This window comes from Herpailurus yagouaroundi, unplaced genomic scaffold (genome assembly GCF_014898765.1).
Source record: "Herpailurus yagouaroundi ecotype Mexico unplaced genomic scaffold, PumYag 196, whole genome shotgun sequence".
NCBI lineage: Eukaryota > Metazoa > Chordata > Mammalia > Carnivora > Felidae > Herpailurus > Herpailurus yagouaroundi.
In genome coordinates, this window is record NW_024412427.1 from 13,514,037 (window position 1) to 13,529,961 (window position 15,925).

General features: G+C 44.2%; 1 protein-coding gene across 8 annotated transcripts in view; it reads right to left on the minus strand.

The window, feature by feature from the left end:
- Window positions 1-5,220: 5,220 nt before the first annotated feature.
- The window catches only part of TPX2 (TPX2 microtubule nucleation factor), a 66,066-nt gene continuing 55,361 nt past the window's right edge, over window positions 5,221-15,925 (minus strand). For 7 of the 8 annotated variants that reach the window (XM_040447392.1, XM_040447391.1, XM_040447388.1 and 4 more), the window contains 3 exons: window positions 13,481-13,592; window positions 12,589-12,776; window positions 5,221-11,023 (listed from right to left, as the gene is read on the minus strand). In XM_040447392.1, coding sequence (XP_040303326.1) covers window positions 10,913-11,023; window positions 12,589-12,776; window positions 13,481-13,592 — 411 coding nt within the window. In that variant the 3' untranslated portion in view covers window positions 5,221-10,912. The remainder of the gene's footprint in view (window positions 11,024-12,588; window positions 12,777-13,480; window positions 13,593-15,925) is intronic. The other variant, XM_040447396.1, reaches the window with a different exon arrangement.

The window sequence follows — 15,925 nt, forward strand, 5'->3', positions numbered from 1 at the left end:
AAATAAATAAATGTTGAAAAAAAAAAAAACATTTATTAAGAAAATGGCAGGGGCGCCTGGGTGGCTCAGTCGGTTGAGCGTCCGACTTCGGCTCAGGTCATGATCTCACGGTCTGTGGGTTCGAGCCCCGCGTTGGGCTCTGTGCTGACAGCTCGGAGCCTGGAGCCTGCTTGGATTCTGTGTCTCCCTTTCTCTCTGCCTCTCCCCTGCTCATGCTCTCTCTTTCTCTCTCTCTCTCTCTGTCAAAAATAAAACATTAAAAAAAATTAAAAAAAAATAAAATGGCAAAATGTCTAGAGGGATGTAAGTATACATATTTAATAGGTATGGGAGTAGAGATGGTTTTCATTCTTGGGATTTTCCAAGTTTTTTTCGAAGTGACCATTGGTGACTCTAAACAGCTTAATAAATAATTTGAAACATATCAATATGGACACAGGTTTCTACAATTCAAGACAGAAAGGGGTATGAGCTGTATATGAGATAAAAAGACAACACAGATTGGGACTGATGGTCAGGGAAGACTTCTCAGTTGAAGGCCTGGCTCCAACAGGCTTTCAGTACCCAGGCTCCGGAGTTGGTTTTAGATGAAGCCACCTTAGCAGGGAGCCCCGGGACTCTGTGTCTACAACCAACATGCGCACCCAAGTCCGAGAACCCCCAAGTCAGAGGACCCGCTTTGAGGAGCTCCTGAGAGAACGCCACTGGTGTAGCTGATGAGCTCTCAGAGGCCTCCAGAGCCTAGGCCATGCTTCTTAGTGCTGATGCAAGTGGGAAGCGTCTGGAGAGCTTTTACAACTCCCAAAGCCTGAGCCCCTCCTGAGTTCAGGTCAATTAAATCATAATATTGGGGAGGTGCAGCCCAGAATGTTGGTATTTTTTTAAATCTCCCCAGAATATTCTGATGTGCAGTCCGGGTTAAGAACCACTGCTTTGAGGCTCTCCCAGGACAAGAACTTCACCTCGTTTCCTTGAAATGCCCTTACAAGTTAGGGTACAGGGGCACCTGGGTGGCTCAGTTGGTTGAGCATCTGACTCTTGATTTTAGCTCAGGTCATGATCTCACGGTCATGAGATCGAGCCCCGTGTTGGGTTCCTCCGTGCCAGGCGTGGAGCCTGCTTGGGAATCCCTCTCACTCTCCCTTTGTCTCTGCCCCTCCCCTGCTCTTGTGCACTTTCTCTCAAATAAACTTAAAAGACACACAGCTTCGGATACAATGGCGCACATGGCAGGCATTCTCTTCTGACTTTTTGTATGCACGGTGCCCCCTGTCCCAGTAACTGGGGCTCTGGGGGTCTGGATCCAGATCCAGCTCAGGACAGGGATCAGGTCAGTCAACTTTGTATCCCCAAGGATCTGGTACAAAAAGTGGTGCCGTTGTTAATAGTAATAGCCACGAATATTTATTGTATATTTACCATGTGCCGTATTAATTCCTTTGATCTTCATAGCAACTTTATGAAGTAGATACTACTATCACTCCCATTTCCAAGAGGAAACTTGAGGCACAGAAGAGTAATTTACCCAAGGTATCGGAGACAGTGTTCCAGTGGTGCTGAAATTTAAACCCAAGCCATACGGCTCCAGGGCCCCCATGCTTAATTCCTTCCCGTATCACTAAATGCCCACAGAACAAAGAATTTGTGAGTGAGTGAGTGAGTGAAGAATGTTTGGACTATGTCATCAGGTTGGTAGCCCAGGGCCTGACATTCGGTAGGTGCTCGGTAAGTGTTGAAGAGTAAATGTTCCCACTTTGGCGGGGGCCCTGGGACAATGGGAAACCTTCACTTTCTCGCTCTCCCCCATCTCAGCCCAACTCTGCGGCAATAAACAGCAAAGCCAAAAATAGCCATGTAATGACGTCAGAGGAACAAGGTCATCTGAAAATTACCCAGGGCCACTGGACACCTCCCTATAGGATCAAGTAGCAGGAGGGTACCCCAGGCTGGTGCAGCTGTTCCAAGAACAGGAAACGTCCCAGGAGCAGAGTTGGAAGCACCACTTCAGGAAGGCAGGGCCAGTGGGGGTGGGGGACAATTGCAGACACATAAAAGAGTAGAAGCGAGACCCAAGTACGGAGTACAGACCTGGGAGTTGAAAGTAATTCAACTTTGCACAGGAAGTCACTCCCACCACACGATCCCAGGAAATGGCTCAAAAAGCGGGGAATGCATGTTCTGTCCCCTTGCACAGGATGGCTTCCCGGCCTACCATTGAGCTATTTATAAAACTCCAGGTCCATTTGCTAAACTGGGTTCCCATAAGATCCAGGGGGTGCTTGGCAAGCTCTGAGCGACCACTGTGAGAAGAGGGCCCTGCCTGGGATGGTGAGGGGGCGTCCAGACGAAGGATGGGGAGTGGGCCGGGGCAAAGCACCTCCCGGCAGCGGTCACTTGGCAGTTTGACCACCCTGGCCACCATTCTGTCCTGCTAAGGCTTGTGACTTAATTGACTGGCAGCTGCCACCTCCCTGACGGGAACCCAAGCATCCAGCACGGTCTGAGAAGATGCCTGCTGGGTGAAAGGGAGGAGGGGGCGCCTGCCTCCGGCCTCTGGGATGCTTAGCTGGAGGTTCCTGCGGCAAGTGCGAGAGCTGAGCGAGGGCTCCGGCCCAAGCTGCAGCCTTCATAAGACACTTGCTCCCAGGTCCTAAGTGAAGTTGCTGGCCCTGGAGGTTGACAGACACAATCTCTTCTTCACCCAGGGGGGTCTGGTCAAGTGTCACCCGATTCCAAAAAGAGCCAGGAGCTCCTGAGAATGTCCATCCTCTGCCGCTGGCTCTACTCAAGGGATGCAACCGGGGTGGTGCAGAGAGCACCCGGGGGCAGACAGACCCGGATCCACACTGCCACCTACTAGCAGTGTGACTTTGGGGACACTCCAACTTAAACTTGGAGCCTCAGTTTCCTCATCTGTCAAATGACTTGTTGGAAGGCCCTATGGACAAGCCTTCTGCTCTCCTTTATTCTGGTAATGGAGCCTTGGCTAAGGAGATAAATACCTACTTAACAAACTCAGCAGCTCTCCTATGTCACACGAACGGATTTCACAAACGTGTCGCCCCGAGGAGCTCCAGGGGGGAAGAGTGTTCTTGCTTCCAGATCCCCTCTTGTTTGGCCTCAGCACTGAGGGTCACGGGAGAGAATGGCTACTGGCTCCTTGGCCCATAGGGACCTTTGAGTTGGGAAACCTGTTGTCTATCAGGACCTACGGGTCTCTCTCCCGGCACTTGTCCTCCCGCCTGGGAGTGCCTCAGTCCCCCAGAGGGGCCCCACATCCAGAGTCTGACTCAGGACGTCTGCAGAACAGCTGGAGAATTCACACGTCTAGTCCTGATGAGGCTGGTCTGCCGGTCCACAGACCACACCCTGAGGACCACTATCCCGGGGACAAGTCCCCCAGCCCAAGTTGCTGAGCTTCCGGCCTAATTCCTACCCATTTTCATGAGGCCTCCGAGTAATAGAAGCGTTCTGTGTGTGTGTGTGAGGAAAATGCAGAAACGCTCAGACCCCGGTGTCAGTACAGCGAATGTTGCAAGGGAGGGAGCTGCACAAAAGGCAAAGCTGTTTAGTGAAGGGCAGTGGGGACCGGCAGCCCCTTCTGACGCTTGTGCCAGGTTTTCTATCGCTGCAGCAACAAATCACCACGAGAAAAAAGGCTAATGAGCAAATGAGAATCAGTGAGCCTACAGTGCAGACATCAACCTCCAGCCAGGAAGGGTGATTTCTACAGGCTCAACTCAAACCCCTCTCCTTTCTTGCCTGCACAAACTCCCATGGAGTCTCTCTCTGAGAGGTCTCCCTGCTCCCTTTGCTGGCTGTTAACCAGCAGCTGCTAGCCCTGTCCTGTCAGGTTGTTAGCTTTGGGTAAACAGCGGGGGCTTCTGGCAACCCCTGGTGACACATACCCACGGATAATTAATACCGAGCCTATGACTCCTGCATGGTCACACTGAGTCACATTGGCCAACAGGGATGAATAAGTGCCCAATGTGACAGTCACCATTGCTGCTCAGAGTGCCTTTGGGTCACGTTAAAACTGGGAGCAAACTGTCATCTGAAAAGCTGGAGGAAAGTCCTTTCTAGAAACATCATTCTAACTTCTATGATGAGGAGATTGAGCCTAGAGAATTCAAATGACATGCTCAAGGTCAGAAAGCCAGAAGCCACTCTCCCAATTCCTAATCTAGGACTTTTTCCACTAGATAATTTTGTGTTCTTCCTGAAGCCTGTGACAATTATCTCAAAACAATCCAAATCCCCTTGACCACGAACACTGTAAAAACTGAATTATGGTGGAGAGAAACAGAAGAGCAGCAAGGCAAGATCATTGGTTTCACTGTGATGTCCTTAAACTGCCTCAATAGAAAAACCACTACTGGCTATCCTCGCATCTTGGAAAAGCCAAGGATGGGAGGGACTTCCTCGCAGTAGAATTCAGTGAACATTCTGTGCAGTCTTTAACCAGTTCCAAGGTCAAGAGAAACATCAGAAAATATGTGTGTGTGTCAGAGGACATTATTCAGGGATTAGTCCCCTGGAGTGATCTGGGCTAGATTTCCGCTTCCAGAACAACCCTTGGAAAGTCCTCAACAAGATAGCACACAGGTCTCCAACATACTTCATTGAAGTTCAAATGGCACTCCAGGGGCAGGAGAGCTCACTAGAGGTGCCCTTTTGCAGTGGTTGAGCAGGTGGCTATAGAAAAATATGAATATGAAAGTAGGTCTGGTGTGGTTAAAACAGACAGCCTGTTAAAAATTCTGAAAAGACTCAAGCTGAAAGAGCCTTACTGACCTTTCCAGTTCCATCTCCGCCTTTGACAGATGTGGAAACTGAAGTCCAGAAAAGGAGAGTGACTTATTACAAATCACCCAGCATGTCAACAACAGAAGTGAGATTATATTCCCCGCTCTTACTCTTCCCAAAAGACACATCACAGCCCCAGGTAGAGTCACTTAAGACAAAGGGTATTCTCCTTTCAAATCTGATCTCACAGGCTTGGAGATACCAATTAACTTTGTAAGTCTGTCTGCAAATGTAGAGTTTTAAGACTTTAAAATAACATAATGAGAGTTGTCTCCAGAAAGGCTTTGCCAAAGGCCAGTAAACTTTTTCTCTGGGCATGAGTGCCAGTAACATTGACATCACCTCAGCCAAAAAAAGCTTTCCATTTTGCAAATATGTATGCCAGAATAATGCCATTAAGTATGCTTTGGAGAGGGGTGTGTTATTTCCTTTTAATATTTTAATTACACAGCTTGAAAATGGTTTGAAACAGCCATTTCAAGTTTAGAGCCAGACGTGATACATTGGAAGCACAAACAAATCTGTCCTATAAATAGACTCTAGGAAAATCCTTTGCAAAACAAGCATTTTCAACGGGGAGAAGCAAACTCAAAACAATGTAACAATAAGTGACTGTTAAAATTGGCATTTACAAAGTATGCAGTAATACGGAAATATATTTGAGTTACTACTATGCTAAGTGAAAAACAGAATGAATATATATATATGTATATATCCTTCAATGTAGAGAAACAGACTAAAGTTTTATATAAGAAAAAAAAAAAAACATTATACAAAGAAGCACCAGTGCTCAAGGTGGGTCATAGATTTTTTTTCTTTTCTCCTATTACCAGGTATTTTCTGAATGGTATATAATTAATAATAAACCCCACCTTAAAAACTGAAAAAATAATTATAAAACCCACTCAAGATTTTCTGCATAGAGCAAATTCAGTCACTTTGGAGTCACTTAGCAGGTTATCTCTAGGACACTGACTGGTGTGTGTATGTGTGCTCCGAGGGGGAGCATGTCGGTGTCAGGCTAGAGACTTTTCAGCTCTTCTTACCACGAAGCAAGCTTGAACGAACAATGCTGCCCCAAACTGCTTTCATGTTACAAGTTATGACCAATGACTCTATTTTGCACCTTGACCCGCTTGAAAACTAGATCTCCCACCCCTGCTCCTGAAAGAAAACCTGGTAATAGCTTTGTGCCAAAACAGACCAAGCAACGGCACTTGGCCACAAATCTTAGCACACTCACATACTCGCCTGGGATGTTCTGGGATACCAGTCCCGTAACTGCATGGGTCTCAGCACAGCAGACAGGCCAGGTTTTTATTCCTTTCTGGCTAATAAAGTTTTAAGGGAAAGGGAGAGGGTAATGGATGCCTTCAGGTCAAGGTTAGGCTGGTGAAATATTCCTGATAAAACCCAGTGTTTTCTAAGGCTTTTTCCCTACCCCTCCAACTATGGTTTCTCTGGGTGAAAAGTCAGCATCTGCCAAAACCCTTTCAGGAAGCTAATACCCTCAGCACATAAGAGCCCTGCTTTGACCTGAGCCCCATGTCTTACTCTCTTGCAAGAAAGAAAATGACAAATACCATGAAACATTTTCAACGTCAGTAACCTTCTCTACAGCACTAGAAAATAGAGCGGGTATGCAAGAAGACTAAGGAAACAGGGGAAAAGTATGTTTTGTCCCCAGGCTTCTTTTTGGTAGCAACCACACTGGCTTCAGCTGGATAACAAATTGTCCTGGAATTCTTGGCGTTGGTGCAAACATGTCAGCTCCCTGGTTACGCCTTCGTCACCACTCAAAGTACCACACGCTTTAACCTTCCTGCTCTTTCCATAGGCCTGGGTTTGTCCCGTATCCAGGAAACTTTATATGTTGTCTAAACTGAGCATCCCAGCAGGCTGCAAGGCAGATGGCAGCTCAGGACTCAGAATGTTGACTGATTCCTACCTGGATCCACACCACCGCGCTGTAACTCAGCCTCTGCCTGTGCAGAAATAGGAGCCCAGCCACGTGGCTGACAGCTTTTTTAACTGCTACTCTCAGCAGTGAGGAACCTCCTCAGCAGACAAAACTCAGAAGGAAACTGAAAAGGCAGCAATGTCAAGATTTATCGAAGGGGATACACAGGTTTAACCAGATACTCAAGCCAAGAAGCCCCCCCAGGCTCAGCTAAGCCAGAAGGAAGTAAAAGACCAGGTGTTGCTGACCTCTCTTTGGGTCCTTGGGACCTCAGGTCACTAGCCTAGGATATCATGCAGAGGACCTAGACCCCCACTACAGGTCAACCTCCATGTCATTAGATTCTCCTAAGAGGCTTCATACTCCAGTCTGAGAGGAAGCCAGGCAGACATGCCCACGTTAGCACCTGAACCACATCATTCAATCCAGAACACAAATGAAGAGAGCAAGGTACAGAGTGTAGAAAAGCAGGACGCTATTTGCATAAAAACAAAAGGAGAGAGGAGATAGAAATATGCATATGGTGATGCGATCTCTGCAAAGGAGCACACCTGGCAGCACGATCTCTGAGGGAACCGAGCAGCTGGGAGAAAAGCGGAGAATTTTACCTTTGTATAGCTTTTGAATTTTGCACCATGTGAACGTATAATGTTTCAAAGGACAAATTAAAACTAAAAACAAATGCAGAATGCTATAATCTTCTTGTTACAAAAAAAGAAAAATGCTCTAGAAATCTGTGTACATAAAAACATTCTAGAAGAATATGCAACTGTTGTTAATGAGGTACTCCTGGAAAATGAGAGTAGGGAAATAAGGAGACTTGCATGGTTTGTTTTATATGGTTTGCACTTTAATTGTTTCCAAAAGACATTCGACTTTGGCAATTTTTACTTAAAAAAGAAAAAGAAAGAAACATGTTTAAGAACTGCAATCTCACCTCAAAAAGCAGTGTCTAAACTCCCCCTTTTTGTGTCTGGCGTTACTGAGTCCCATCTTATCTTGTGTTACGATGCCTTGTGCATGGGTCTCATCTCCTTTAAACTCTGGGGCAGCTGCAACTGCAGCCAGCCTACCACTCAAGCTCCACTTTCCAGGGATAAAGAATCGGTAAGGAATAAAACGGCAGTCAAGACGGCAACACAACAATCACACAAGGACAAAGCGACCAACCAAAGTAAGAGTGAACAGTAATCTTACAAGTATGTTAATGAGCCCAGGACTATTAGCAATGGGAAACCATGACCAAGTCAAAATAACATTGAAAACAGAGTCCTTCCCAGAAATTGTGGGAATTCTAACAATCTGCCTGTGTGCATGAGCTAGGAGATTTGCAAAACTGCCAAGCAAAGTGTGACAGCCAGATTTCTCAGTAAAACTCAGTAAATTCCTATCAGAGGACATGTTCTTTGTTTAGGAAAATCTCAGAATGACCTCTGAATGTTGAAAGAGAAGCTCCCTCTAGAATATGGCCTGAAGGAATAAAGAACTAGACTTTCTCTGTAAGATAGAAGTGGAGATTTTGAGCTTTGGAGGAAATGGGAAGCTGTATTAGAAATGAAGGTCATGTGAGGTGGTCCAGAGAGAACTCAACACTAGGTGGACCATGCTGACAAGTAGACAGCCACTGGGAATTCTGGGAAGCTGGGGAATTCTGGGAAGCAGGAGGCAATGGATGTCTGTGTCTCAATTTTAAGCTATTTGCTCTAAAGTACTATAATCCCGCTCTGTTACCTCTACAGACTGTCACACATTACTACCCCGAAATGGGCGTGTCTGAGTGGGATCATCCAGACTGGGGCGTATGGGGTAGAAGGCTCCCGGAAGGTCCATAACTGTCACTAACCCTCTTTCCAGACCCTCAGCTTGAGGGCTGGATTTATTCTCGTACCTGAAAAAAAACAAAAAAAAAAAAAAATGGGCAAAATATATTAAAAAACTGATACCAGATGGAAATATATGGATGATTGTGAACGGTCAAAAAACTACTGATACATGAGAGGGGGGAAAGCTACAGAGGACAGACAGACACAGAGGGGACCAAGAGATGAACAGAAGGAGAAATACCGTAACAAGAGGGGACCAGAAAAAATGAAAGTCCTCCAGGGATCCACAAGAGATATGAGGACCACGGTAGAACTGGATTTCTCACAGGACAAAGGATGGAGAACTTGGTCTCTGGGGCCCTCCTTAATGACCCTCTTTCTCTCATTCCACGTCCAATCTGTCAGCAGATTGCCAGTTACAACTTCCAAGATACACTCAGAACCCAACCGTTTCTCACCACCTCCACTGCTACCACCTAGCCCAACCTCCTATTAGCTCTCACCGTCTTGTTTCCACCCTCACATGCCCCCCATCCGACCCCAGTCTACTTTCCACACAGCAGAGAAACATTTACCATGCGACAGAAGAGAAGACAGCAACTTGCTTATGGTCTGTCTGCCTTCCTAAGAGGTAAGCTCCATGAAGGCAAGTTCTTCTATTTCTGTTCAATGCTGTATTCCCGGAGACTGAGCAGTCCCAAGGTATGTACAGTTAGCACCAAATAAATATTTACTAAATGAATTACAGAAGTCATTATGGACCTGCATACTCAACTTCTGGGAAATGAGTAGAGGAACTGTATTTTGCATCAGTTTGTGGGTCTTCAGGAGGCTTAGGGATCTGCAAATCACGTCTTGGCTTTGTCATCAATTCATCCATCACTGAATCTACAATGACCTGTTCATAATGCTCACCGAATGAATAAACAAAAGGAATATAAAATAGGTTTACTGTCTTCCTGGTGCCTAGGACTGGCCTGGGGCAGAATATGGATGCTTTTATATTCCTTAGCACAGGAGTAGATAACTAGTAGAGTTCATAAATAGTATCAAGTCTAAAAGAAAATACACTACCTAACAAGGACCTAGTGAATTCTGTGCCAGCTACAAAAAATACAGAGATGACGAAGGTAATTTTTGTCTTTGAGGACTAAGAAAATTTTAGGTATCTGGGTCTCTACTAGTTTGTGAACAAGTACAAGAAACTGTTCTACTAGAGAAATATACAAGAAGCATTTGGGTGGAAGGAAGTGATCATCCTTACCTGAGGAGGTCAGGTGGTCAAGGAAGGATTTATGAAGATTTTACTTGAGTCTTATAAGGAAGTTTACCAGACAAGAAAAGGCACATTTAGGGAAGAAGGCACAGGACTGTCTGAAGGCATAATAACAAACATGAGTGCCTTCCAGAGTGGTTCCTGGGAGGCAGTTAACAAAATATGGAAGGACAGAAAAAAGTTACAAAGCCTTTTCCTCTAAGAACGGAGCCTGTGCTTTTCAAAGTTCCAAAGTTCCTGGACCTTCTTCCTCTCAAAGTACTCATTTCCCCAGTAAGGTGTGACCTCCAAAGGGGCTTGACAGAATTAAAAACATACAGTGACAAAATCAGGGAAGGGAAGACAAACATATTTATTCTACTCCAGTTTATTGGAGGACTTCAAACGTGTCCTGCACAGCATTCCCTGTTATTATCAGCACTGATGAGGGAAGAACGTGCCTTAACAGCAGTCCTGTCCCAAAGCTTGCCGATGGCTGCCACGAGGTTCCCTGTCAGTCCATGCAGTCTTCTTCATGGTTGTGTCATTGAGGCTTCTACCCTCGTAGTGACGGGTTCTGTAACACTAGATTCATTTTGTGCAGAGAAGAGGAAAGAACCTGACATACTCGTTGTTCCTCAGGTAAGCCATGACTTAAATCCTACCTTAATATTTAACTATCTTTATTTTCTGATTAAAATAGAAAAAAGGGGGAGGGGGGCAAAGAAGCAATAGAAATTATACTGTGCTGATACAGAGACTTTAAAGTCTAGTCAGAGTTAAGACTCCTAGTAAAGGTCTACTGATGGTTCACAGGAAATAACTATATGGGGTCAGAGCGTGACATGCATGAGTTGAGTCTCATTATTCGTTTCAATAATGTAGGAAAACAATTCTCAACAAAACTGGAGTCCACACTTGTCAGGTATGCTCTGTTTGGTATGGGCAGGTAAAAGTCTGGAGAAATGGATTCTCTTCATGCCCTGTGGCAAGGAAAGAAGGCTCCTGGTTTGATGAAAAGAGCAGCTTCTGTTCCCAGGTGGTGTCTGCAGCTCACAGCTGAAGTTAGCAGTGGAATCGAGTGGAGAACTTGGGAGAAACGGGCACAGTCAGAGGCTGGTCACTTGACTTTACTTCCACACCCTGGTACTTGCGTATTGGATTTGCCTTGTGCACCTGCAGAGTGAGGAAAGATAAAGTTACCAGTGATAAGGATGTTACAGAACTATGCTTATAGTTGTTTTTATTTTTCCTTCTTGAGAAAACGCTTGTATAATCTTACAGATGCAAGTCAAAGAGGGGAAAAAAGAAGGCAACACAGCATAATGGAAAAGCACATGTGCTTTGGAGCCCAAGCAAGTTTTGTTCAGGTCCTGCTGGGTCTCTCAGCTTGCACTAAAGAACATCAAGTCTATCTCCAGCTTGGCTGTCTATTACTCAGGTGTTAACAGGGCTGCACACAATTGCAGCAGAGAAGAGATACCTGTTAAGAACCTGCCAAGGTACAATCTTAAGCTTACTCAGTCTTAATATTCACCAAAACCATGGACAAAAAACAAACAAACCAATAACCAGGAAGGGTTGCTGGGAGAAGGCCATCTTCCCTCCTGGATAGTCTAAAATCAATCCTGAATTAAGTCAGGTTAGTCGAGAGAACATTGACTGAACTGTGCTTTAGGATGCTGACATCAGCCTATACTGAGAATCGCTGTAACACCTCTAAGATAAGCACAAACACAAGAGGCAGTACCAAGTGTTGAGAAAAAAACCAAAGAATTGGAAAAAAGGCTGGGTTTTGTGTGTATTTCTAGAGCAGGGACTGTATGGTTTTTCATCCAATCAGCAAATGGCAGCTTAAATTTTGCCAAAGAGCTAGTCCCTTTAATAACTTGTCCCTAGAGACTTCCTGAAGCCAAAGTCCTCTCTGCCAACAGCTGTTATCAGCAGCTGGCCTAGCATTTTTAGGCAAAACCTCAACAACTTATAAATTTCTATATTCTTCCTTTTATTAATCATATGAAGTTCCATCTGAAACTCTTCTTCCTCATTAATGCAGTGAATGCCGCTTGCTGCCCCTCCTAGTGAAAAAGTCCTGTGAATTAAGCTTTCTTTCTGAATAACTTAATATTTAAATCATTATGTTAGTGTTAGCATGGAGGGTCACATGGACCAACATGTGCTATGACCCCAAGGAATTTGAGTCCAGTATTAAGAGGAAAATGAAAATACAGTTGCCACATTATTCCCGTCCTTCCCTACCTATGTATTCTTGTCTAATTATAAAACCACATTGATTTTCTTAAGTCTAAAGGGAATAATAAAAATGAATAAATAGACAGTCCTAGAAATGCATCACTGTGCATGTTACACTACATGATATCCTCCTTATGAAGACCCTTGGAGGAAATTCTGTCTGAATTCAGTATCAAGAATAAATGTATTTTTTTAACAACTAGCACATTATATCTCATGAACAGTGAGTTTTGTAACCAACAAGTTGGTTCCTAAAAAGGGCCAAAATTATGGCTCAAACTTCGATACATGGATCACAATGTGCACACCTTTAGCACTGTTCACATCACAACTTAGTCACCATTCTTGGTTTGTGTGATTTCCTGCTTTCACTCTTCTTTTATGTGTCCTTGTAGGCCACCCTAGATTCTTCCTGGAACAAGGCAAGGTACAGATAACACAAAACAGGGACAACTGTGGGTTAGTGAGTGCTCGTGCTGCTCAATTACCAGTTCTTTCCGTAGCCTGGCCAGCTCCTCCCTCTGCTGCTCTTCCTCCTGGTGCCTGGCCTCCTCCAACTGCTGGACTTTCTGAGCTTCTACCTCAGCCATTCTCTTCTCCAGCTCCTGCCGCTCCTTGGCTCTCTTCTCGGTGGCCAGCTGAAAAGGTTCCTGAACTAGAGAACCAGAAAGGCCCTCTGAGTACAGAAACAGAGAGAATATTGGTGCACAAGCAGAACCTGCATAAACTTAGCCTGCAAGGACGCAGCAAGTGGTACTGACATGCAAGGCAACAGAAAGGCTAAGCTCAAGGGAAGCCCTGTTAGCAGGAAGGTGGAGTAAACCACATATAAAAAGTCCTAGAATCTGGAAAAAAGTCCTAACAGTTGGAAAACCTCTTGGAAACCACCTATTAGGAGAAAAGCAAGACTTATACAGATGAAACAGCTTGCTCAAAACTATATAGTGATTCTGAGACAGATGTAGGAGGAGAATCCAATTTTCTGACACCCTACCCAGTGCAAAGGAATTAAATGTTTTATATCTAAGGCTTGCTTCATGGTGAACTCCAGAAAGAAATCCTGGACCTACCTCCCTCACTTATGACTCTTTGGATGAGTAAAGCCTATTGTAAAACAGTAGAGCTGCTGTTGAAAATGCCAGCTGCCTCTTCCCAGGCTCTTGTTCTATGAATTTGACCCCAATACATTCTGCAAACTCAACACAGCTGATGTGTTCAACAAAGACAAAAAAAACTACTCTAAAAGGAGAACAACTAGATCCTCTACTAGGCAAAGGCTTCTGGTTGACACAGCTGATACTGACATAACTGAATCCCAACATCCTCCCTGGGAAGTCTGACAATTCTACCCTGATCCCCCAAGAGTACATATACTACTACCAGCAACGGATTTCTTCTCTTTCTTGGGAACAAAGGGCTCCTGGGAGATGACGGTGTTTGGACGAGCCTTGAAGCATGCTGCTTCTTTCTGCTGTTTCAGTTCTTCCTCCAGCTATAAGAAAGAGAGTCTATTAGATAAGCAACAACACAACTCTCCATGACTACCTCCTCAATGATTCAAGCATTAATGTTTCTAAACTGCTTCATCTAAATGAAGATAGCAGATGGCTTCATCCAAACCTGTTAAAACCCTCTTTATAGGGGTGCCTGGGTGGCTCAGTCAGTTGAGCGTCTCTTGATTTCGGCTCAGGTTATGATCTCACACTTTGTGAGATCAAGCCCTGTGTTGCGTTCTGCACTGGCAACGGGAAGCCCGCTTGGGATTCTCGCTCTCCCTCTCAAAATAAATAAATAAACTTTAAAAACAAAAAACAACCCTTTACAATGAGTTGATCAGACTAACAACCTCTGAATCCAATGAGAACTAGAAAGTATCTTTAAGGTACTTTTAAGGCCTATCTGAACATCACAAAAATAAACACGTAGATATTATACACCCTTGGATGTGATCACCTATAAAGTATTCTTCTTTTCAACCCCCCAAAGAATCTAACTAGAATTTAATCAAGCCTCTAGATCTAACTACTCATTTATAGGAAATACAGAAGAGGTGACTGTCCGGCTAGCTCAGTCGGTAGAGCATGAGACTCTTAATCTCAGAAGAGGGCACTTGCGTGGCTCAGTCAGTTGAGTATCTGGCTCTTGATATCAGCTGAGGTCATGATCTCACAGTTCGTGGGATCGAGCCCTGAGTCAGGCTCTGTACTGACAGCATGGAGCCTACTTGGGATTCTCTCTCCCTCTCTGCCCCTACTCCCCCCCACAACATAAATAAACTAAACAACAACAACAACAAAAGAAACATAGAAGATACAGGAATGTATTAAAGACCATCATGGGAATGCAATGACCAAAATCTGGATTGTGGAAAACTTATAAGACAAATCCCGTTTATTCCACAAGTAATATATAAGTAGAGAAGCCTATAGAGAAAAAGGGATTTAGAGATTCATCAAACAAATCCATTATGTAGACCTTATTTGGACCCTGATTTGAACAATTCAACTGTCTAAAACAATTATGAGAGATGTGGGGTTATAAGAACACTATTTGTCACTATTAAGGGATTACTGTTAATCTTTTTAAAAATATACTTATGTTTGTAAAGATACATACTGAAGTATATTTACTTGCTGTTTGTGAATGAAATGCGGTGATACCTAGAATTGGCTTCAAATTAATCTTTTGTTGGTAGAAATACCCAGTGTAGAGGTAAGTAGGTAGAAATATAGATGAAATAAGATTTTCCATGTTTTGATCATTATAGAACCACACGACAGGTTCATGGAAGATCATTATGCTATTTTCTCTACTTCTGTGTATGTCTGAAAAACTTAAAAAAAAAATTTTTTTTATTATAGTAAATGCCACACACAGACATTTTGTGTCGTGGTCCTTGAAAGAGAGATTCACTACTACTTCCAAAACAACAGTCCTAAGTTTTCCTAGGGAACAACACCGACAAGGGACGTATGTGCAGTCATATAAGCAATCACATCTCTTGAGCTTCAAGAGGGGTGACTTCCTAAAAAGATTAGCCCAGAGATCCTTTTGGACAGAGTCCAGGATAAATCATGATATAAAAACAGTGACAAACTTAGGGATTCAGGGGAATTGTTTTCCAATAGGGCAGCATTAGATCCCAATTATAACAGCCAACAATCAATTAATTGTTTTTAATCACCTGCCATCTACAAAGAGCAAATAGCATACTATGTTGAGGAAACAGCGTATCATATTAAGGATCTATTTTCACCATACCGATTCTTATCAAAGCACCAACAGAAAGGAGTGAACAAGTAGTGAACAAGTCTAATAGATGGAATAGAGGAGATCTTAAAGAAACTCCTGATGCAAAAAAAGCCTGACGGTTCTCACATTCTCCAGATGATCACTTGGAGCAGAGATCAGCAAACTTCAGCCTACAGGCTAAATCTAGTTTGTAACCGCTTTTTGTACAGCCCTTGAGCTAAGACTGGTTTTTACATTTTCAGAGGGTTGAGACAGACAGGCACACAGACAGACAGACAGACACACACATACACACACACACACACACACACACACACCATATGCAACCTACAACATCTAAAATATTCACTATCCGAATTTGGGGCACTTGGGTGGCTCAGCTGGTTCAAAGTCCAACTTTGGCTCAGGGAATGATCTCACGGTTCATGGGTTCAAGCCCTGCACCAGGTTCTGTGCTGACAGCTCAGAGCCTAGAGCCTGCTTTGGATTCTGTGTCTCCCTCTCTTTCTGCCCCTCTGTCTCTCGCACTCTCTCTCTCTCTCACTCTCAAATATAAAGACACATTAAAAAAAA